This window comes from Triticum urartu, chromosome 2, assembly GCF_003073215.2.
Source record: "Triticum urartu cultivar G1812 chromosome 2, Tu2.1, whole genome shotgun sequence".
NCBI classification, from domain to species: Eukaryota; Viridiplantae; Streptophyta; class Magnoliopsida; order Poales; family Poaceae; genus Triticum; species Triticum urartu.
The window spans coordinates 84,103,758-84,127,837 of record NC_053023.1 but is presented as its reverse complement, the minus strand read 5'-3'; the positions used below and the strand labels follow the sequence as shown (position 1 = coordinate 84,127,837).

Sequence of the window (24,080 nt, the reverse complement as noted above, 5' to 3'; positions counted from 1 at the left end):
ATGTTTATTATTCATGCTAGAATTGTATTAACCGGAAACATAATACATGTGTGAATACATAGACAAACAGAATGTCACTAGTATGCATCTACTTGACTAGCTCGTTGATCAAAGATGGTTATGTTTCCTAACCATAGACATGAGTTGTCATTTGGTTAACGGGATCACATCATTAGGAGAATGATGTGATTGACTTGACCCATTCCATTAGCTTAGCACTTGATCGTTTAGTTTGTTGCTATTGCTTTCTTCATAACTTACATATGTTCCTATGACTATGAGATTATGCAACTCCCGTTTACCGGAGGAACACTTTGTGTGCTACCAAACGTCACAACGTAACTGGGTGATTATAAAGGTGCTCTACAGGTGTCTCTGAAGGTATTTGTTGGGTTGGCGTATTTCGAGATTAGGATTCGTCACTCCGATTGTCGGAGAGGTATCTCTGGGCCCTCTCGGTAATGCACATCACCTAAGCCTTGCAAGCATTGCAACTAATGAGTTAGTTGCGAGATGATGTATTATGGAACGAGTAAAGAGACTTGACGGTAACGAGATTGAACAAGGTATTGAGATACCGACGATCGAATCTCGGGCAAGTAACATACCGATGACAAAGGGAACAACGTATATTGTTATGCGGTCTGACCGATAAAGATCTTCATAGAATATGTAGGAGCCAATATGAGCATCCAAGTTCCGCTATTGGTTATTGATCAGAGATGTGTCTCGGTCATGTCTACATAGTTCTCGAACCCGTAGGGTCCGCACGCTTAAAGTTCGGTGACGATCGTAATTAGGGTTTTTGTGTGTTGATGTACCGAAGGTTTTTCGGTGTCCCGGATGTGATCACGGACATGACGAGGAGTCTCAAAATGGTCGATACATAAAGATTGATATATTGGAAGCCTATATTTGGATATCGGAAACGTTCCGGGTGAAATCGGGATTTTACCGGAGTACCGGGGGGTTACCGGAACCCCCCGGGGGTTATTGGGCCTACATGGGCCCTAAGGGAGAAGAGGAGGGCCGGCCAGGGCAGGCCGCGCGCCCCCTCCCCCCTAGTCTGAATAGGACAAGGAAGGGGGGGGGGCGGCGCCCCCCTTTCCTCTTTCTCCCTTCCCCCTTCCTTTTCCAACAAGGCAAGAGGGGGGAGTCCTGAGTAGGACTCCTCCAGGCGCACCCCTTGGGCCGGCCGCACCTCCCCCTCTCCCTCCTTTATATACGGGGGCAAGGGGGCACCCCATGACACACAAGTTGATCTTCGTGATCGTTCCTTAGCCGTGTGCGGTGCCCCCTTCCACCATATTCCACCTCGGTCATATCGTAGCGGTGCTTAGGCGAAGCCCTGCGTCGGTAGAACATCATCACCGTCATCACGCCGTCGTGCTGATGAAACTCTCCCTCGACACTTTGCTGGATCGGAGCTTGAGGGACGTCACTGAGTTGAACGTGTGCAGAACTCGGAGGTGCCATACGTTCGATACTTGGATCGGTCAGATCGGGAAGACGTACGACTACTTCCTCTACGTTGTGTCAGCGCTTCCGTTGCCGGTCTACGAGGGTACGTAGACAACACTCTCCCCTCTCGTTGCTATGCATCACCATGATCTTGCGTGTGTGTAGGAAATTTTTTAAATTACTACGTTCCCCAACACATAATATTCCATTAATTCCTGGAGCTCAGCCCTTTTCAACCAGACCTTATAGACTGGCTCCTGTGTTAAAAGATGAGTTGGAAAAACAAGTTCAGGAGATGTTGACTTCTGGAATTATTAGGCACAGCAACAGTTCTTTTCTTCAGCCATGATTTTGGTGCAAAAGAAGGACAAGACATGGAGGCCTGTCATTGATTTTAGACATCTAAATGCTTTGACAGCTAAAAGTAAATTCCCTATTCCAGTCATTGATGAGTTATTGGATGAGTTGGCAGGATCTTGTTGGTTTTCTAAACTGGATTTGAGAGCTGGATATCACCAGATAAGGCTGCCCCCTGGAGAAGAGTATAAAACTGCTTTTCAGACTCATACTGGGAATTATGAGTTTTTGGTGATCTCAATGGGCCTGACTGGTGGACCCAACACTTTCAATTTTGCAATGTGTGACACTCTATCACCTGTGTTGAGAGTTTGTGCAGTGGTCTTCTTTGATGATATCCTCATCTTTAGTAAAACTTATGCTCAGCATTTGGAACACCTGGCTCAAGTGTTAGCTTTGTTGGAAAAACACAAGTGGCATGTGAAACTCTCCAAGTGTGCTTTTGCTCAGACAAAAATTAGTTATCTGGGGCATGTCATCAGTGGAGAAGGAGTAGCTGCAGATCCTGCTAAGATCTCTACTATTCGAGAATGGCCAGTTCCAGTTTCTGCTAAGGAAGTCAGGGGATTTTTGGGGTTAGCTGGCTATTATAGAAAGTTTATTTCACATTATGGGATGCTGAGCAAACCACTGTCAAATCTCTTGAAGAAAGGTGATCCATATCATTGGACAGATGTAGAAAACCAAGCTTTTGTCCTATTGAAACAAGCTCTAGTCTCAGCTCCAGTTCTGGCTCTTCCTGATTTCTCTAAAACTTTTGTTGTGGAAACAGATGCTTGTGATGTTGGGGTGGGTGCTGTGCTCATGCAAGATGGTCATCCGCTAGCTTATGTCAGTAAAGCACTTGGACCCAGGAACCAGACTCTGTTAGTGTATGAGAAGGAATATCTGGCTATTTTGTTGGCAGTGGAGCAGTGGCGTCAGTATCTTCAAGTTTCTGAATTTGTTAGCAGAACTGATCAGCGCAGCTTAGCAAGTTTGACTAAGCAACGTTTACACACTAAGTGGCAGTAGAAAGCACTTACAAAACTGTTGGGGATGCAGTATACTATCACTTATAAGAAAGGATCTAACAATAGTGCTGCTGACTCTCTTTCTCACAGACCAAATACTGTTGCTGATGTGTTGCCTGAACTGCATAATGTCACTTATGTTCAACCTGCGTGGTTGCAAGAGATTGAGCAAAGTTATCAAGAGGATCAATTTGCTTCTGCATTGCTACAAAAGCTAGCTACTGCTCCCAATTCTGACAACAAGTTTTCTCTTAGGGCTGGAATCCTCAAAGTAGGGAAATGTGTGTGGGTGGGGCAATGTCCTGAGCTGCAAACAAAAATTGTGGCTGCATTCCATGACAGTCCTATCGGAGGGCATTCTGGATTTCTGGTAACTTACAGGAGAGTTCGTCAGTTATTTCGCTCGAAATATATGAGGGAATTTGTGAAAACCTATGTGCAACAATGCTTGGTGTGTCAGCAGGCGAAACCTGAACGAGTGCCTTATCCAGGTTTACTGCAGCCTCTGCCAGTTCCAAATACACCCTGGGAAATGGTTACTATGGATTTTGTCGAGGGATTACCTGCATCTGGCCGCTACAATTGTCTGTTGGTGGTCATCGATAAGCTATCAAAGTATGTGCATTTTGTTCCTTTGCATCATCCGTTTACTGCAGAGACTGTGGCTGAAGCGTTTCTGAATACAGTTTATCGGTTACATGGCATGCCTCTTTCTATTGTTTCTGATCGCGACCGAGTATTTACTACCAAGTTTTGGAAGGAGTTATTTCAGAGGTGTGGTGTTCTACTCAGAATGAGCACGGCTCGCCACCCACAATCTGACGGGCAGACGAAAAGAGTTAATCAGCAAGTCGAATGCTTTCTCAGATGTTTTGTAAGTGCTCATCCTTCTCGATGGGCCAAATGGATTCCATTATGTGAGTTCTGGTATAACACTAACTGGCACTCAGCTACTGGGAAAACTCCATTTGAAATCATATATGGCCATGCTCCGCGTCACTTTGGATTGACTGCAGAAGATGCAATTCAGTCGGAGGACTTGCATCAGTGGCTTGCAGATAGATAGGTCGTTTCGGAGTCGGTGCGTCAACACCTGTTGCGGGCACAGCAGCGCATGAAGATACAGGCAGACAAATATCGAAGTGGTTGTGAATTTGCAGTAGGGGAGCGGGTTTTTTTTCTTCTGAAACTGCAACCTTACTTGCAATCGTCAGTTGCTCCTAGGGCCAACCATAAGCTGGCATTCAAATTTTATGGGCCGTTTGAGATATTGGAACGCATTGGGGCAGTGGCCTATCGGCTCCAATTGCCGGCGGACAGTAAAGTTCATCCAGTGTTTCATGTGTCTCTCCTGCGGAAAGTGTTACAACCCAAGCATCAGGTATTGCCTCAGCTGCCTAGCCCTGATACTCAGTTTCAAATCCCTGAACAGATTTTGGATCAAAAAGTGGTTCGTCGGGGTTCTGGGTCTCTTGTTCAAGTATTGATCAAGTTGAGTGCTACGCCTGTCGAGATGGCCGCCTGGGAAGATAAGGTGACGCTGCAGCAAAAGTTTCCCCGGGCGCCGGCTTGGGGGCAAGCCGTTTCTAAGGAGGGTGGGATTGTCAGCGATCCCGAGACAGGCCAGGAGTCGACAGAAGAGAAGAGCAGGCCCAAGAGACAGCCTCGCCTTCCGGCTCGGCTAGCTGGGCCATAATGGGCCTAGAGTGCCGACCTACAAATACACTGCTTCCAGATAGAAGACGGTGGCGATTGGATAACGGCTAGTGTTGGTGTGTGGTGTGTGCTCCTGCGAGAGCTTCGTCCCTATAATCCTCCTCTTGTAGAACAGTTCCATGGCGATGGCCGAATATACATCTTAGATCTCACACTATGTTACCATATGTCGCTCTTTCTTCATTAATTAACTCTCGTATCATCTATTTTACCTAGATATGTATGATGTTATCATTTATGTTACTCCCACTATGGTTAGTATTAGATTACAAAAACCACCGATCCCTTCCACCATGCTGTCAAGCAGTCGACTAAAAGGAGACTGCAAGGAAGAAGAAGTGGACCGCGTGTCCCGGCGCGGTTCGAGGGCCAACGCCATCTCCACAACGACCCCGATCACCGCCATGGGCATGTTCTTGAGTAACTTTGTAATCTGCTTGTACATGTGTGTCTGATTCCCATGCATAATGCAGGTCATGTTTGAGTAATTTTGTTGTTTCTAGGTATTGGTAGGTTCATGTTGGCTTGCAGCGCTACGCTATGATAAATTTCTTTGTGTCCTTGTACGAGTGCACGCATATGAGAGAGAGAGAGAGCTTGTGTCAATTGTTGACTTGTTGCACCATAGTACCCATAAAAAAAAGGACTTGTTATACTCCCTTCGTTTTTATTTACTCTGCATATTAGAGTTGACTGAAGTCAAACTTCGTAAAGTTTGACCAAGTTTATAGAAAACAATATAGACATTTATCATAATAAATCTATACAATGTGAAAGCACATTTAATAATAAATCTAATGTGTTGATTTGTTATTGTATATCTTAATATTTTTGTATATAAAATTGGTCAAAGTTTGTAAAGCTTGATTTTGACCAAACCTAATATGCGAACTAAATAAAAACGGAGGGAATGTCATAGAGCTTCCTCGTGGCCGTACTGAATGCGTTGACTCGAAGCTTTGCTTTGGAAATGAAAATTGAATATTCGACCTTTTACTGAACTCGCCTGCTTCTGCGCCCGTGCCACACCCCTTCTTGAAAGTTTGCTCTAAGAGCAGTGTATTATGTTATTCGGTCATACGTCATGTGGTCTGCGATATGATTATGAAGGTTCTGTTGCAAGACAAATGGCCTCGGGGTTTTCTTTACTTTCTCCTATTCATCATTAATGTCTGGTTATTGGCATTATTTAATAATGTACTTCCTTCGTAATGCTAAAAAACGTCTTACATTATGGAACAGAGGGAGTAGTCAATAAATGTATGCTTGTGTGAATCTGTCGATGAAGAAGCCTGGATTCTATTGAAAACTTGCTTCTAACCTCGGCATCCACTCACCTCTTTATCTGGACCGTGTTCGTGCCTTGAGATCAGAGATTAAACCCATTAAGGAGCGCTAGAATGGTGGCCAACCAGCCACGCCACGTGACGCATGCTAGTTGGTCATGGTGGGAAAGTTTTTTATTCTTGTTGGTTTTTTCTAAATGGTTGTGAGACTTTTCGCTTTTTTTTCTCAAGATAAGTTTTTCTAGGCTTCTTTTTCTTTTCTTTTTGAGATGATTGTGATGTTCATGTGACGTGAGAATGTTTTTTGTAATTTCGAGATAAAGATGGGGTACGCACAGATTCCCCTCAAGCGGTCCGCAATGACGACCCCCAACTACTAGTATGCATTCATTGCTCGCAATATAGCTAAATAGCCGCTTGTGTACAGAACTAGTATTCCAGCCATTCTCTCGATGTACTGGCACAACATTCTCTATGTAGTGTTCTACCTTGTTGCTTCTTGTACCAAGGTTGGTACTGGTCCGGAAAAGTATCTAGTGCTCTCAGGCTTGGGGTGCTCTCGGTGCTCCAAATGTCCGAAAAACATTTTTAAAATGTTTAAAAAATTCTGAAAAAAATGCAGCACATCGACGGAACATTGATGTCTCTTGTTACAAAATTTCAAATCAAAATTCGAAACATTGCTCGAGATACAAAAATGACAAGTAATTAATTAGCGTTTTTTTTTCAAAATTTATCAGCACATATTTTGTTGTCAGTTTGCAATGTAATTGGACACTCTTTTTGCAACTTGATCCACTCCGTGTCGCGGCGTGGACCAGGGCCAATCGGCGATGCAGATCTCAGCGGGGAAGAGCTTGCTAGATTGGTGCTCGAGACCGGATTTGACATCCTCCCCTCCGTGTTGCCTCTAGGTAGTGGTAGCCCTCGCTGGCCCCGGATCCAACGTCGAAGACGGTGACGAACTCCGGGCGGAGGCCACCGTCGGCGTCGGTCTAGCCTGATTTGGACGCAATGTGGCCCCGACATGTGCCGGTCCTGTATGCTCAGCTTCAACCCCAACGCGTCTTGGACCAAACTCATATACACACATGAAGCAATCCTTCTAGTCAGTGGCGGATCCAGGAATTGAACTTAGCCGGGGCGAAATATTTGAGATGCAAATTTTTCATTGACAAATGCAAGTCTGTTGAACCAAATCTCATAAAGTTCAAATATGAAGCTAGATGCACCGTAAAATTAACATAACCAATGATGTAGAACAGTTCAAGATTCACGACAACTAGGTGGTGTAACCACCAAAAATCACAAAATTTAACATGAACATGCTGCGAGAGAAATCATGACCATAGTGTTGATATGGGCCTTTCTTCAAATATTCCCTCCTCGCTGCATCTTTGAATTCTGTAGCAGAATAATCACAAATTTGTTTTCGGAGTCCCGGATCAGGTTGAATTAGAATAGATAGAAGTTTGCAAAGTGTTATCATGAGAACCCTGGTTAGATACTTCAGGTTCATGAACAAGATCTTCTACAATGTTTGCATCCGAGGTTTCATTGGATGAAATGTTTGCATCAGTTTCATGAACAGGAACAGGAGCTTGAGATTCAGTAGTTAGGTGATTTTCAAAATAAGTAGCAATTGGTTTCATTTTCTTACAAAATCCTACATTACAACATAACCATGTATAGCACTGGATTGCACCAATTGGTTCCAAAATAAGCAGCAATTTGTAGTTGGGTACACATTGAAGATCAACATCAGAAGGAAATGGATTGGAGTTGGACTACCTGCTGATTGCGCTTGCTGATTTTGCAAACTGTAGCTGCGCGTTTGCACGAGTTAGATGCTCTGCCGCCGCTGCCTCCTCCCAGACCTGGGACATCTTCTTTTGGTTCGCCCCATCCGCGGACGCAGATCTGGATCAGGTGCCCGGCGGCTGGCGGACGGTGGCTGACGGTCCGGCGAGGCGGAGCTCTGTGGCGGTGAGCCGGCGGCGGCTAGGTTGGCCTCGCTGGGCGCTGGCTGCATGGCTCGATTTGGGAATTTACTGGGATTACCTATTGCTCGGTGGATTGGGGCGTGGCCGCTAACAGATTGGGGCTATGGGCTGCTATTGGGCTTGTGTTTGACCGTGCAGTCCAGTGCAAGTCCCCACATGTATCAGCCTATGTAGCAAACGAATCGTATTTTTCGTATACGGGGATTTCGGCGACCCGGGGCGGCCGACCGTAGTCGCCCCTACCGTGGCGCCGCCACTGCTTCTAGTATAAGAGCATCTCCAACGGTGGTTGTAAAAAACGAGCGCGCGGTAAAAGACAATTTTAACGCACGCAGGGTAGGTTCGCACGCTCTAGTGGTGGCAGGAAAATCAGACGCGTGGGAAAAGATCACACGCACGATAAAGCGGCCGGGCGCGTACTAGTTTTGGCGCACGATCGTCCGACGTGCTTTATAAATACAGCGGCCGCCACGCGCCCTCCCGCCGCACTCCACCTCGCCACGCGCTCCTCTGCCGCTCTCTCCCTGCTCCCTCTGCCGCTTTCTTGCTTCGCCGCCACGCTGTCGAGGAATTTCGGGCTACCGCGGTGTCCGCGCGCGCCCCTCCGGCGCCTTCTTCGCCGAGATCCAGTCTGGCGACATGCGCCTCGGCCTCGGCACCTTTGACACCGCCCACGAGGCCGTCCGTGCATACGACGCGGCGGCGTGGCGCCTCCAGCGGCCTCGTAAGGACATGAATTTCCCGAACGTGCCGACGCGGGAGCTGGCGCCTCCCCCGCGGCTTATCATCGATGAGGATCGCCGCGACAACCGGAGGTGTCAGCGCCGTCTTAACATCGTCGAGATGGAGGAGGAAGCTATGGAGCAGTGGCGCCAATGTTTCTTGCAGGACGTCATCAACGAGCGCCAGTTTTTCGAGCAAAGGAGGGCAGAGAGGAAGGAGAGGAGGGCGGAGCGAGCCTCCCTTCGCAATGACAAGGCGTACGCGGAAGGCGGCCGCTCAATTCAACATCGACCTAGGAGCAACGTCGTCCTGAGACTCCAACGACGATCGGTACCTTGACTCCTTCATTACATCGGAGGAGGACATCACCGAGGAGTTGGAGTCGGAGTTGGGGGCGGAGTCAGAGGACGAGGAGGAGTAGTTTTTTATTATCTATCGTAGAAGGAAGCTATAAACTATCTATGTATCGGTCTTATCTATCTATGTACTATCTATCTATCGTTTATCTATCTATGCCGAGCCGAATGTGTACCGAGTCGGAAACAAATATAGCACGTCTGTTGGAGGTGCACGCACGCTTTTTGTTGCTGCGGCCGCTGGAGCCAGCGCTTCACGACGCGCAAAAACTGGCTACGGAGATGCCATAAACGCTTTTTTAGTGCGCCGCGCGCCTGCTGAAGATGCTCTAAGCGTTGTAAAATATAGCACGTAACAGCCTGATACATGTAGTTGCCATCTTCATGCAAATAACAACGGCTACGATAAAGTGCACCACTGCCGCCATGCACTGAAAGTGCGTTTTAGGATTCTATGCTCTTGTTGAAAAGAAAAGAAAAACAGCAAGCAATTTGCTGAGTTAGAGCAGAGACAAGAAATACAGTGGTTAGTCAACAATACTATTCCGGCATGAATTCCACAAATAGTGTAAACATGATGGACATAATCCACTATTATACCTCAACACTGACATCAACTCCGGCATGGATGATCGGTTACATTTTGTGCAGTCTGCCGATAATATCAGTCGGCGTTTGCTCTAGCGTTGACGCCCTGTAGCCCTTCCTGAACGATGATGAGATCACACCGGATGGTGAAACAGTCGTTCTTGAGATGCTCGGACTTTTCGAAGGCTTCCCTTGTGATGTATCTGGGGAAACCCATGCAGCAATTGCCAGGCACATGAGTTATCTGAATTGTACGAACATGCCTAGGATCTTGCTTTTCAACCTCGTCGATGAAACTGAACGCAGCGTGCACTTTCACAGGGTGCTCAACATCCTGGATGAGAGCGAAAGAAACAGCTATGCAATCGGCATCCTCCGGCAATCTATCGTTCGGGTAGACCTGGATACACCATCGATAGCCTCCAACCATGAACGGTCCAGACTCCAGGGCCGCGCTAGTGGGCATGTCTTTGGCGCGGGAGTAGCCGACGATCTCTAACAGGTGGAACCCGCTGGGCACAGATGCCCATCTCGGCGATGGCATTGGCATGGCAAAAAGCTTCTTCCCTGGCGAATGCGGTGACTAACGGATGATCGCCAGTAGTAATTTCTTTTCTCTCTCTCTCGTCCAACTGATCTATAGAGTTGGTTTGTTCTGCCTTCTGTTTAGCTCATCTGTTTATATTCTCGCAAAAAAAAATCTAATCTGTTAATATACGGTGATCGTCTAAAAGCCGGGGCTTGCCTGCTCCCACAGAATACTCTCATCCGTGATCCGCCCTCATCCAACGGCCCCCTGCTTCTGCCCTCCTTTTCCCTAAAATATCCAGCAATTAAACAAAACCGGCCGCCCCGTCTCTTAACCAAACGCAGGAAAAGACCAACCGCTCATTTCGTATCCTCTCTTATCCTCTCACTTTCCCCACAGCCAAATCAGTAGCTTCTCCACGGCCGGGAGACATCTCGACGGCGAACGCCGCGACCTCGATTTGCTACCATGTCCGCGCAGGAGGGTCCTGGACATCCCCGCAAGCTGGCTCATCCGGCTGGTTGTCTTCCTCGGCGAGCGCGTCATCTCCGTGGTCCTCCGCGCGCGGCGCTCGTCAGCAAACTGCTCACCATCCCTGCGGCCATGGCGTCCCTCGCCCAGCGCGGCGCTCGTAGGCCAGCTGCGCGCCGTCCCTAAGGCCGCAGCTTTCGTCGCCCGGCGAGGCGCTCGTGGGCGAGCTGCGGGCCCTCCCTCCTCGGCGGTCACCTTCGTGGCCATGTTTGCCGCGTTCGTCGCCTCCCTGAGCTTCGTCCCACACGTACAATAGCACGGCTGGCAAGGCTTGCTGTGGTACAAGGTACGTCATCCAATTACCCGAGTAGATGGCTGCTGTTCTTCTAATTTCTCAACCAAATGCTACTTCTGTCCGTGTGAGGTAGGTGAGAATGAGATGCAAGTATCTATGTTTTTGGATAAGAACCGTGCTTTTGGTCTGACTTGTTTAAGTTGTGCATTTGAGCTTCCCGTCAATCAACTAATATACTTACACGTCTTATAAACTCACAAGTATGTGATTAAACTAGGAGACGCCGTTACCCTGCTAATGGTACAAAATCCTGACTTAATTATCAATTGGGTCTCATATCACCAATGACAACTATGAGATTGCTGACATAGCAAAATTCTGAAATCTATGCTTTTTTTAAAAGCAAATGCATCGCTCTCACTTAATTAAGTTGTGCATTCGATCGATATGCACAGACTACAAGTTTTTAGTAAAGTAGCAAAAAAAGGAAAACATGAGCATCTCTAACAACGACGGCAGATTAAGTTGGCTTCTGTTGTTGGAAGAAGACTTGATTTTGGCCTGTCAGTGTGCCAACGGATGGCTGCAGTGATGCATTTGAGGCTGGGCGCCCTATCATCATACCAATGGGTGATTGCAGTGAGGCATTTGAGGTTGGGTGTCCTGTCATCGTGCCAATGGGTGGTTGTACTAAGACATTGGGGGCTGGGTGTCCAAGTCATCATACCAACGGATGACTGCATTGAGGCTGGGTGTCCTATCATCGTGCCAATGGATGGCTGCACTGAGGCATTCGGAGCTGGGTGTCCCCTCATCGTACGAGCAGATGGCAATAGTAAGGCATCTGGAGGTGAGTTGCATTGTTCTGAATAGGTATACATGTGATTTGTCGGAATTCCCAAATGACCCTGTGTGTAGTAGTGGTAAAGGTCAGCGTACATAAACCTTTAAAATGATAAGACTAAAATATGAGTGTAGGTAGCTTATACTATTAAGCTATTGTAATGTTGCAATTCAGCCGACAATCTTTTTTTTTTGAGAAAACGCATGGGAGCGTGCGTTTCATTGCATTGTAAAGAGGGAGAGTTTGGTTACATTCCTCCTAGGAGGCTGATTACAGAGACCGGACTAATGGACATCCCAAGTCTGGGGGGGTAATGGCTTTGAGCCCTAGCGCGCCCGCATTTGCCCAAAGGGCAGCTTCTTCCTTGATCTTCGCTACGAGGGTGTTCACAGATGGGCGCGCTCCGTTGAAGATGCAGTCATTGCGGTGTTTCCATATCATCCATGGGACGAGGAGGGTCACGGTACCGAGGCCTTTGCACATGGGCGCAGGGGTGGAGTGTCGCGCCGAATGCCACCAGTCTAGAAGCGAAGGCTCGTCGCCGGGCAGGGGGCACGGGATCCGTAGCCAGCTTAGCGTCTCGTGCCAGGTTTGCCGGGCCAAGGGGCATGCGAGGATGAGATGGTGCATGGTTTCAGGCGCCTGGTCGCAGAGGGGGCACCGTGCGGGGTGTTGCAGGCCCACGGCGAGCGAGCCTGTCGGCGGTCCAACATCTGTCGAGGGGGGCGAGCCAGTGGAAGAAGCGGACGCGCGGCGGTGCCTAGTGTTTCCAGGTGAGTTTCCAGGCGGCGCAGGTCGTGGAGCCGGCGAAAGTGGCCATGTAGGCCGACTTGGCTGAGTAGACGCCGTTCGCGCTTCATCTCTAGATGAGGCGATTGGGCTCGGCAGAGAGGGTCGTGCTCGCGATCCTGTGCCAAAGCTGGAGGTATTGCCCGATCTCGTGGATGCCAACCGTGCCCTGGATATCTCGCGCCCAACGATTGTCCGCCAACCCATCCGCAACAGTCCGGAGTTTCCGACGGCGTTTGGGGATGCACGCGTATAGGAGTGGGGCGATCTCGCAGACGGACCGCCCGCCGATCCATCGGTCCTCCCAGAAGAGGGCGTCTGTGCCGCTTTCGAGCTGCATGGTAGTGGAGGCGAAGAAGAACGCGCGCTTCTCGGCATCAAATTGGAGGTCGAGGCCTGCCCATGCCTTGGTAGTGTCCGTGCGGCTGAACCATAGCCACCGCGTGCGCAGCGCGAGGCTGGTGCGCGAGAGGTCGCGGACGCCAAGGCCACCAAGAGGGATCGGGCGGGCAACTCGCTGCCAGTTGACGTGGCAGTGCCCGCCGTTTGCCTCCGTGTGCCCGGCCCAGAGGAATCCACGTTGGATCTTCTCGAGCGCCTTGATGGTCTTCTTGGGGGGGGGCAGAGCCAGCAGCTGGTGAATGGGGATCGCGCTGAGGATGGCTTTCACAAACGCGAGGCGCCCAGCCTTGTTCATGAGGTGTGCCTTCCAGCATGGGAGCATGCCGGCTGTTTTGTCGACGACAGGCTGAAGCTGGGCTGCGGATGGTCGGCGTAGCGTGAGGGGGATGCCCAGGTAGGTGATGGGCAGCTCGACGATGGGGCAGCCGAGCGAATCGACCACAGGCGCAGCCTCGTCCACGCCGGCGCGGATCAGCGTGGCCGTGCTCTTGGCGAAGTTGACCCGTAGTCCTGAGGCGCGCCCAAAAAGTCGCAGGATGCTCTTGACGGCAGTGACATCGCTTAGGGTGGGGTGGCAGAAGAGGATCATGTCATCCGCGTAGAGGGAGACGGATGGCATCGGTCGCCGAGGGTGAAGGCGCTGTAGGATACCCAGCTCGGTTGCGCGGTGGAGAAGGCGTCCAAGCGTGTCGACGGCGAGTACGAAGAGCTGGGGCGAAAGGGGGTCGCCCTGGCGGAACCCACATCGGTGCCAGATAGCAGGGCCTGGCTCCCCGTTAATAAGCACTCTGGTGCTTGCCGAAGAGAAGAGGATGGCAAGCCAGTCGAGGAACCTAGAGCCGAAGCCGTATCGACGAAGGGTATCGAACAGGAATGGCCATCTGAACGAGTCGAAGGCGCGCGCCAGGTCTAGCTTCAGGAGCACGCGTGGGGCGCCGAGCTGGTGCAGCAGACGAGCCGACTGCCGGACGAGGGTGAAATTGTCGTGCAGACTGCGTCCGGGGATGAAGGCGTTCCGGCTTGTGCTGACAAGAGCGTTGAGCCTGGGCGCGAGGCGCAACGACAGGACTTTGGCGAAAATCTTGGCGACCAAGTGAATTAGGCTAATGGGCCTGAAGTTGCCGAGGGCGTGGGCGTCGGCGCGCTTGGGCAGCAAGGTGAGAAGCGCCTGGTTGAGGCAGCTGAAGCCGCGGCCTTGCAGCGCGTGGAGCTGACAGAAGACGTCGACGAAGTCTTGCCGAACGGTGGGCCAGCATGCGCGTAAGAATTCAGCTGTGAAGCCGTCGGGGCCTGGGGCTTTGCGCGCGGGGAGCCCTTTGACCGCCTGCCAGATCTCCTCGGCGTCGAACGGGGCATCCAGGTCCTCCAGATTGGCGGGGGTGATGAGGTCCGTGAGGTCGAGCGCGCAGTGCCGGGGCGCCTCCGTGCCCAAAAGCGCGTCGAAGTGGGCGTAGGCAGCCGCAACCATCTCCGTGGGGAGGCTATGGATCCTGTTCTTTTGGCGCCTATACGTGCATTGCCGATGGAAGACCGAAGTGTTGGCATCACCGTCCTTGAGAGTGGCGAGGCGGGCACGTTGCCGGGCAATGGTGCGCTCGAGGGAGGCGAGGCCAAGATATGACGCCTTGATTTGCCGGCGCAGCCAATCCTCGTGTGGGGATAGGGCGCGGTGGTCCTGTGCTGCATCAAGCCGGAGGAGGAGCTCCCTGGAGATCGCCAGCTTGAGCCGTATGTTGCCAACCGTCTTCGAACTCCAGCCTATGAGCATGCGCGCCGTGGCCTTCATGCGAAGCATGAGCCGCCTGAATGGGTCCGGGTCATGGACGGAGTGCCAGGCAGCTGTGACGATGTCCTGGAAGCCATCCAACCGGATCTAGAATTCCTCAAAGTGGAATCGCCGGCGGGTGGGTGGCATCGGGGCGTAGTCGAGAAGCAAGGGACTGTGATCCGACACGACGGAGGCGAGGCAGCGAAGATGGCACTCCCCATGGGGCTCTTCCCAGTCAGCCGTGCAAAGGACACGGTCTAGGTGAACGAGGGTCGGGGGCGACTGCTCGTTGGACCACATGTATCAGCGTCCGTTGAGGTAGATCTCCTTGAGCGCGAGGTCGTCGAGGATGCGCCAGAAGCGACCCATCATGCGGCGGTTCAGGTGGCTAGTGTTCTTGTCTTCATCTCGGAGTATGAGATTGAAGTCGCCACACGCCATCCATGGTCCAGGACAGTCTACGCGAATGTCGCGCAACTCAGGAATGCTATTTTGTCGGCGTCCAGTTGGGGTCCGTAGACCATGGTGAGCCACCAGGGCGTGTGAGCGCTCGAAGGATGAGAAACCTTGGCTGTAATGGCATTTGCCGTGAAAAGAGGATCGGTGATGGACACCTCACGGCTCTTCCACGCAAGCATGATACCGTCGCGAGTGCCAAGCGCGGGAAGGTATACGTAGTCGTCGAATTCCGAGCCAAGGGTCTCAAGGGCAGTCGACGAGCAAATCAAAGTCATCTTCGTTTCCTGGAGGCAGACAATAGAGACATTTGCGGTGACAACGAGCGAACGGACGGCGGTGCGGCGAGCGCGCGCGTTGAGGCCGCGCACGTTCCAAATGAGCATCTTGGGGTTGTGATCCATTGAGGAGGTCGACGACGTGGCGCGCGGCGCGGCTATGCCTCGATGGGGCTGCCCGCGACCATCATGGTGATTGGCGCGATGGTGGGATCCGCGGGGAGCTCGCGATCAGCTAGAGCGGCGATGGCCGACAGGACGGACAGGGAAATGGTCGCCGCGAAGAGACCCTCATACGCCTGCATCTCCGCTGCGGTGATCCTCTGATCAATTCCGACAATGCCGAGGGTGCGCAGAATGTGGATTTGGGCGCGCCTCTCAGCTATCGGCGGCGCGGTCGTCTTGCGGGCGGTGGACGTGACCGATCTCCCGCGCCTTGAGGTGAAGTTGGGCGGGGTCCGTCGCTGGCGCCGGCCAGGGATTGGAAGGGCTGCGTCAATCTACCTGGTTGCGGCGGCGAGGAAGTCACCCAGGGTCCAGGCCGTAGGCGCCGTGACGCGCGGTCGGGAATGGCGCATGGTGATCAGGGGGGTTGCAAATCGCGCAGGAGGGCAAGGTGAGCGGGCGGATCTTGTCTCGTCGCTCGGGATCCCATGTTGGGCCTCATGCTGGGCTTCAGGCTGGGCGTGGCGATGGGCCTCGGGGCCTTGCTGGGCTGGAGCGGCGTCCAAGGTGGATGCCGTGCGCTTTGGGAGGTTCCTGGATGGCCTCGGCTGGCCTCGTGGGATTGGCCGTTGGGTGTGTCGTGGTGGGCTCCATCTCCTGCGGTGTCTCCGTGGACCGGTCCGCGATGGGCGCGGCCTCAGCAGCCAATGGCAGCGAGGGAGCAGCAAAGCGTCCCAACAGCGGGTCCGGCGTGACCTCCAAAGGCTGGGAGTCGGGGACCTCGCCTGCCAGGGATTGGCTGGCTGGGTTGCAATCCTGATCCCCATGCGTGTCAGGGTGATCTATGCCTGGCATGACTGTGTCGTGGGTGGGCCCTTGGGGGCAGGCGGGGATGTCGTGTTGTGCTGGCGAGGGGTGGGTGCCAGCGCTCTCAGACTGGTCGCGAAGGGTGCCAGCCAAAGGGCGGGTGGCGACCGTTGCCAGGTCACGCGGGCCCTCCGCACTTGGGCCACGAGTGGCAGGGCGAGGGGGCAAAGCAGCCGCAGGGGGGGCAGCTTTTGCACGTCGGGCCTCCTCTGCCATCCTTCTTTTCTTTCCACCACACTTTCCCCATTTGGCAAAGCCGCGGGAACTGTGGGGGCCACCAGCGGCGGGCCAAGGGTCCATCGTGCGGCCGGTGGTTTGCCTCGTCGGCGGCGGCGCCGCTGCAACCGTACGGGTACGGGAGCCGGGCCAGCCAGCATCGACGACAATGCCATCGGCGCGGCCACGGAGGTTGGACAAGCGCCAGCCTACGGTGTCGACGGCCATGCCATCCGCGCGGCCGTCAGGGGCGTCGGAGGTGCGGCGGCGCTTGCGCCCGCGTCGACGGCCTCGGCCGCCCTCAGTGCGGCGATCGGCGCCTCTGCCGCCAGCGCCTGGTGCACCGCCCCCCGGGCCTCGATCTCCGTTGGCGGCCGGAGCAGGCTGCCCGGCCGCGACAGCGACCGTGATAGACACCGGGTACTGGAGGGTGCGGATGGTCGGCGGTGAGGGGCGGATGCGAGCTGGGATGGATTCCATGATCTCGAGGATGGCCGCCCGGCGGATGCTAGCTGGGTCGCGGGTGCGCGCGGTCACCCGGAAGGTGGCGAGGTCAGCGTGGGAGCGCGTGCTCGGGTGGAGCCGCTCTACCCAGTAGCTGCCGCCCAGAAGGTGCTCGGCCGTGGACAGGTGCCAGGCCTGTGCCGGGATGCCGCGAAGCTCCAGCTGCATGGAGTGCTCGAGCGAACCAACATCGGCGCGGGCGAGCTTGCTCCAGGGGCGCAGCGCGAGGGAGAACCCGGGTCCGCTGATGAAGTGGTCGCCGGCAAGGCGGTCCATGAGCTCGCGGGTGGTTAAGATAAGGAGGAAATCCTCCGGGTGGTAGGCGTGGACGGTGAAGTCTCCGGGGTGGAGGTCGAGGGAGGAGTACAGGACGTCCTCAACGTCACGGGCAGCCACGGCCGGCCTATCACCGGTGATGGACACCACCATGCCCCGACGCAGCACCAACTCTGCCTCTTCCATCTCAACAGAGCGTGAGAGAATGACGCGTGCAGGGGCCTGGTCTGCAGGCAGGGGGGTCGGAGCCGGTGGTGACGGAGTGCGGTGGCGCGGCGCCGCCTGGGCTGCAACGACCGGGGTGGCCGCGGCAGCAGGGGGCGCGCAGCACGCCGCGGCAGTACTAGCAGTCACGCGAGCTGTGTCCAGGGTAGAGACAACGGCGGCACCGGACGTCGTTGGTGCACTCCCGCACGGGGTGGCCGGGCTCGAGGCAGCGAAAGCACAGCCCGACGGACTCCTCTGGGGACAGGCTGCAACGTCGCTGCGGGCGGGGGGGGGGGGGGGTGCAGAAGCCGAGCGCCGCGCACCACGGCGGCGGTTCCTGTGGCGGGGGGTCTGGAAGCCATCGGCGTCGATTTCCACGCCGCCGTTGACCCGGTGGACCTCGCTGCGGGGACCGAGGCGAGTGGCTGCCGGGGCGCGTGCGTTGGGTGCGGCGGGGCCGCGCATCGCCGGAGGTGGGGTGGCCGCCGGGGCCGAGCGCGGTGGGGTCCTGGCGACCTCGCTGTAGGACCGCGTCGAAGACCCGGCGTCGGACTCCAGCCAGCGCTGCGAACCGGCGGAGCTGAGGTCAAGGTCGCCGGAGCTGCCGCAGGGGGATGCCATGCGCGGAGGGGGGGAGGGGCTGGGGAGGAGGGCTACCGGCGGGGATTCGTCGGCGGCAAGGTTTGCGGGGGCTGGGCTAGGAGCGCGTGGGAGCGGAGCGCCTCATCTCCTCCAAAAAAATGACCTTGTCCAGCCGACAATCTTTGGTCTTGCCCATACATCGCCATAGGATTTAGGATTGGGTTGTACAGTGGTAGATATGCAGGCATTTCGTTTGTGAAAACCTCCAAATGACCCTATAAAAAATGACGAGATAAATGTTGTATAACTTCAGTTTTATAACAGATAAAGTGTGAATTTATTTATACCGTTGAGGTGCCATGAGGTTGTAGTGCTACATGATTATCTACTTTCCTTTTCCTTGCTCCTTGATTTTGCCCATACCGTTGAGGTGCCATGATTTTGCTTTCTCTAAGCCACCAACAGGTCTACTTGCTCCTTGAATAGTCTTCTCCTTCAACTTCACCCCTTTTGGCTTAGGAAGCCCCTCATTTTGTTTTGAACTTGTAGATGAGTTCATGTTTGGGTCTGCAAATATATAAGTAAATCAAATTCAAGTTTCATAACATTATAAAACTACACACCCATATCAACGGGTCTACTTGATCCTCCAACAGTCTTCTTTTTAAACTTGACACCTTTTGGACTGGCAAACTCCACATTTTGTTCTGAACTTGTAGATGAGTTAATGTTTGGGTCTGCAACTATACAATGAAACATAGGTTAGTTTGATAAGATCATAAAGCTATACTTACAGACTTTGTGAGCCAAGGGAGTTACCTATATCTGGATGTCTGTTTGATCCTCGAGCTGTCTTCTCCTTGACCTTCATTCCTTTTGGCTTGGCGGGCCTCACATTTAGTTCTGAACTTGTAGTAGCGACATTGTATGGGTCTGCAACTATAAAAATAAATATATGTTTAAACCTGACGAGAGTATAAAACTTATATGTAGATACCTTCTGAACAAAGGAAGTTACCTATATCTGGATCAGATCTATGTTTTAGACATTTCTCCACATCTTGTGCTAACTTCTCAGCATAATTAGCAACCATGAAATATGATTCGTCAGCCTCTGCGGCTCGAGCAGCTATTTGGATAAACATTCTACACAATTCCTTATAGCGTTTCGTCAGTATTGCTTTGCGGCCTTCATGCATGCTGCAGTTGCTTGTTATATCCAAAACTTTTGCATCAATTGTCCATCTTTTCATGATATACTGTTGAGGGATGTGCTTGATATTATTAATATCAAGTACCTTCAAGGAATGAGAGCAAAGAATTCCAGCAAATTCAAACTTCTTGCAACTGCAATTGACCCTTTCTTCTTTCGGAAAAAATCTAACAACATGATCATGCTCTGTACCATGAAATTTTACTTTGTAAACCTTCTCATTGTCACTGTCATCACAAAGGTATGTGTCATAGTTCAAGGTCCGAAGCACTTGTTCCTGAAACATCTTGAATATTGGTGGAGTATATGTAGTTGATGCTTGCCTTAATATATAGCTTTCTGCCTTCAGCTTAGGACTACTTTGTGTTGCTTTGAAATCACATCTCACCTCTTCAAATCTTTTATCTGCAACTAGACGTTCAAAATGCTCAAAAAAAGTAAGCATGTCATACTTAGAACTAATGTAACGTTTTAGTTCGTTGTTCATGCTTTCACTCCTTTGGGTACTGCTCATGTGTGCGGAGAAAGTATTCCTGCCATACACTAGTGCCCAGTGCTCCCTTTTCTCAAATAACCTTTGGAGCCATGCATTGTCCCGGAGTTCATACTTGTCAAGCATTTCATTCCATGCACTTATAAATTCATCTTCGTCCTCAATATCATAGATACAATGCTGAAAATCGGCATTGAACTTCTTGTAATCTGTAACAACTCCACCAAGATGTTTGCAAGCATTTTGATTCATATGCCACACACAAAGTCTATGGTCAGAGTGAGGTAGGACTGAACGGATCGCTTTAGCCATTGCTGCATCTTCGTCAGTCAGAATTGTATGTGGATGTTTTCCGGACATTACTGTTAGAAAAGTTCTAAAAAGCCAAGCAAAACTTTCCGCTGTTTCATCATAGAGTAGTGCAGCACCAAACACAATTGTTTTCTTGTGATTATTCACACCAACAATTAAGCCAAACGGACGCCCATCGTCTAGTTTCCTGTATGTGGTGTCAAAGCATATGACATCACCAAATAATGCATAGTCTGACACCATTTTGGAGTCTGTCCAAAATATATTAGTTATCAAATCATCCTCATCAACTTGAATTGAATAAAAAAAACTTGACATCTTCTGAAACCTTCTTTACCATATATTCTAACACTCCTCCCGTGTCACCCACCTTTGCTTTTAGTGTTCTCTTTGAGTACAAACGGTTTTTCATGTCCGTGCTTATAAAGCCAAGGTTTTCAGGTCCACATGCTTCTTTCGTCATTAGATCAATAGTTGCTTTATTTGAAATGCCCACTGACTTGGCGACCTCGGCATTGGCTAGTTGAGCTTCAGTTACTTTTCTGTGTGATCTTAAGTATTGCGACATGTTTCCAGTAGCAAGGCTATGGTTATGGGCTTCTTTAAATTCGTATACATTATAAATCCCGTTTGTAAGACTTATCTTCATACGTGCATCACAACCACATCGTGTCTTGGGCCTACTATAACTGAATTCCTCCTCTCTTTTATCTTCAGCATGGACTCCTATTAGTTAAAATTATTTTATTAGTCCCATCTAAAAATCTATATGACTAGAACAAGTTACCACTAGTCCATACCTTGACGAGAACATGTGAATGTCCGTTGTTGTATTGTACTGGAATTTTTTACTTTATGATGATTGCCTCTTTGGATGCTAAAACCCAAGGAATAAGCATACTTGTTATAGAAGGAATATGCTTCTTCTTCAGATAAAAACTACATGCCAATCTTTGGCACCCTTTTTTCAATCTGCTCTGTTGCATTGCTAGCTGTAGTTTCTTCAAACCCCTGTTTAAATTAGTACTCACTTTAGCAATTGGTTCAAATACAAGGGAAAGGAGAAGAAACATATATGTGTTGTAAATCAGCAATAACCTCGCTATGACTATTTATTTCGATGTCACAGTGGAACGGAAAGGAGTGGAATCTATGTTGTTTTCCCATTGCGAACAAGGTGGTTAATAATTTCAATCTTCTGAGTACGCATTATCAACTAATCAGAGGTATGTCTTTGCCCCTCGAACCATTACATTTCTCTTATATGTACAACATCAGTGTCAGTTTTTCATTTATATGTACCCATCAGTAATACAACTTTGTATTGTGCGATATGTGCAAGACATGTTAGCCGGATATTACACACTAGGAGTAAGAAATATACACATCTGCTATCTAGTTTCATTTTGCTATGTGGTCCTAGTGACAGCAATCGCAAAAACCTGAAAGTCATAGATCTGTTTCATTGCAGGATTGGGAGAAAACAGTTGGGTCAGAGAAAAAGGAAGAACGCAATGGAAACAAGATGGCTTACATTTGGGGGATCTGATTCCTCATTGGTTCCGGCAAGAATTGGTGAAGAAGCCATCAAGCTCCTCCAGCAAGTCCCTTTGTTGGATCTGTGTTCGTAGATAGATTTGATGAAGAAGCGTATAGTTTGGTTTGTTTCGTACTCTTGTACGGGAAAAGTTCACCGCCAATGCTTTTGGCGGGCAAGCCATATATATTTCCCTCCAAATCTCTGTTCTGTTACGTTAATTGCGTTGCCTAGAGAAAGTCCGGAGCGGCCGGTTTTAATTAAGAGACGGGGCGGCCGGTTTTGTTTAATTGCTGGGTATTTTAAGGAAAAGGAGGGCAGAAGCAGGGGGCCGTTGGATGAGGGCTGTTGGATGAGGGCGGAGCACGGATGGGAGTATTCTGGGGGAGCAGGCAAGCCCCGTGGAGCGCGCGCTCCCAAGACTCACCCTGATGATGTTAAAAAAAAAAGACCCACCCTGATGTCCAGATGGTTCTACCTCTCGTTGGCTCAAGCACGGGTGCATAACTGAACAAAACCGGTATGAGCTACACAAAAAAAATGGTATGCAATGTTTTCTTAGAGTGGTTTTTTGTAGGTCGGGCTCCATGCCACCCCTTATCCTTACCCCTCCAACATTGCTTCAAGATCTATGTTAGCCATCTAAGAGCATCTCCAATAGACTGGTCCATATGTAAAAATAACCAACTTTTGAAGATGCGAGAATAAAATGCGCTGCTCCAACAGATGGTCCATATGTACAAAAATACATCACCACCTCCCGGAGATATAAAATTGAAAACTTCGTGATGCAAATTTACATCATGAGATACAAGTGATGTAAAACCGCGGCCACCCGTGAAATGATCAACCGCCAGTTCATTTGTCTTCCCGCTCGTGACCGTGACCCGCTCGTACGTCGTCCCCCCCGCCCCCGCCTTTCGCTGCCGCCGCCCCGGCCGGTCGCCACCACGTCGGCGGTTCCTACGAAGGCGACGAAGGCACGAGGTGGAGGCAAACGGCCGGCGAATCACGGTCGGAACCCGGCCGAAAGTGCGGCTCGGCCGACCAAAATCTTGAAGGCAGCCGCGGCGGCTCGGGCCGCCAACTCGCAGCCACGGCCGAAGGCGTCCTCGAGCAGCCAAAAGGAGTCGTTCCTCCACCTGCGTCGCCGTCACCGCTGGCCATGGAGGAAGATGTGGCCACGCCGACGGCCACCGCCTCCAACATGTTTGATGATACGTCGCAAAGGTAAAAAATATATATGTTGTGCTCTCGTTTGTTGTTTCAAATAGAATGTGATGTTGAATGTTTGTACCTTCAATTGTAGTCTTGATGATGAAGCTTTTTTGCACGCGACAAATGTGGCAAATGATGATTATGTGTTGCACGAGTATGTGTCACAAGAATATGAAACCAATATGGTGATGATAATCTTGACATGGACGATGAGGGCTTTGTTGCAAAGGGAAGAAGTGGAAATTGTACCAGTGTGGAGGATGTGTTGATATGCACCGCATGGAAGAAAGTCTCTCAAGATGCATGCGTTGGAAGCGACCAAACGGTAAACACCTATTGACAATGCATCAAGGATTACTTCGATGAGCGCAACACAAGTGGTCACTTCCATTCGAGCGACTCTCTTCGCCAACATTGGTCCACCATCAACGCCGAATGCCAAAAGTGGGTCGGTTGCTTGTCAAAGGTTGCTCGCATGAACCCAAGTGGTTGCGGTGATGGTGACTTGATAAATATTTCCTCTTCGTGTGTGCTTTTTCAAATATTAGATTGTTCGTTTTGAACCATGTGTTGTAGTTTCTCTTTTATTCACATCTCCATTTTGGATCATCTGTTGGAGTTGAGCCTTTTTTGAGATGTAAAAAAGCACATTTTGGTGCTCCAAATTTGGACCATCACCGGTTTGGAGCACCAAAATATATATCATCTATCGGATATGCTCTAACTTACTACATGAAAGTTTCTCTTTTTTGTTTCTCTCAAGCGAAACAACATATTGACTTCAAACTATGCAGGTCAAGCTACTTTAGAACTACAATGTGTGATTTTTTTTCAGAATTTTTGGTCAGACATAAATATAGAAAACGAGAATTTCTTTTTGAGTAAAAAAGTTATTTCAAGTATTTTTTATGCATGGAGAAATCCGAAAGCTTTTCCCCACATTGTAGTAAGAATGTGTTGTTGTTTTGCAAAGTTTAAAGTGCATATGTTGTTTTATTTGAAATAAACAAGAAATACAAAAGCACCTGCACAAACTGCGATGCAGAAAATGATGGGTTAGATAAGGTGTGCCATGGAGCTCAGCCTGGACATCAACTCTCCGATGTTTTTTTGTTCCTAACTTCCAATGTCTTTTGAACTGACATTGTACTATCT

General features: G+C 50.6%; 1 protein-coding gene and 1 long non-coding RNA gene across 4 annotated transcripts; one reads left to right on the top strand and one right to left on the bottom strand.

Annotated features, from left to right (window-relative positions):
• Positions 1-6,427: 6,427 nt before the first annotated feature.
• Positions 6,428-8,040, bottom strand: LOC125541129. The gene is made up of 2 exons (XR_007297443.1): positions 7,625-8,040; positions 6,428-7,237 (listed from the first exon to the last, which is right to left on the bottom strand). It is a non-coding gene; the product is annotated as an uncharacterized LOC125541129 (long non-coding RNA).
• A 2,316-nt stretch (positions 8,041-10,356) lies between these two features.
• On the top strand, positions 10,357-21,928 carry LOC125536007. Of its 3 annotated transcripts, none has more exons than XR_007294883.1 (3): positions 10,357-10,849; positions 21,300-21,396; positions 21,642-21,928. XR_007294883.1 is itself a non-coding variant. In XM_048699088.1 (3 exons), exons 1-3 carry the CDS (start codon positions 11,532-11,534, stop codon positions 21,803-21,805), a joined length of 378 nt encoding a protein of 125 aa, XP_048555045.1. In that variant the 5' UTR covers positions 10,357-11,531; the 3' UTR covers positions 21,806-21,928. The 3 variants fall into 3 exon arrangements, 1 of the variants encoding a protein (XP_048555045.1); XM_048699088.1 differs by having other exon boundaries at positions 10,357-11,648; XR_007294882.1 differs by lacking the exon at positions 10,357-10,849 and having other exon boundaries at positions 15,087-21,396.
• Positions 21,929-24,080: the final 2,152 nt, after the last annotated feature.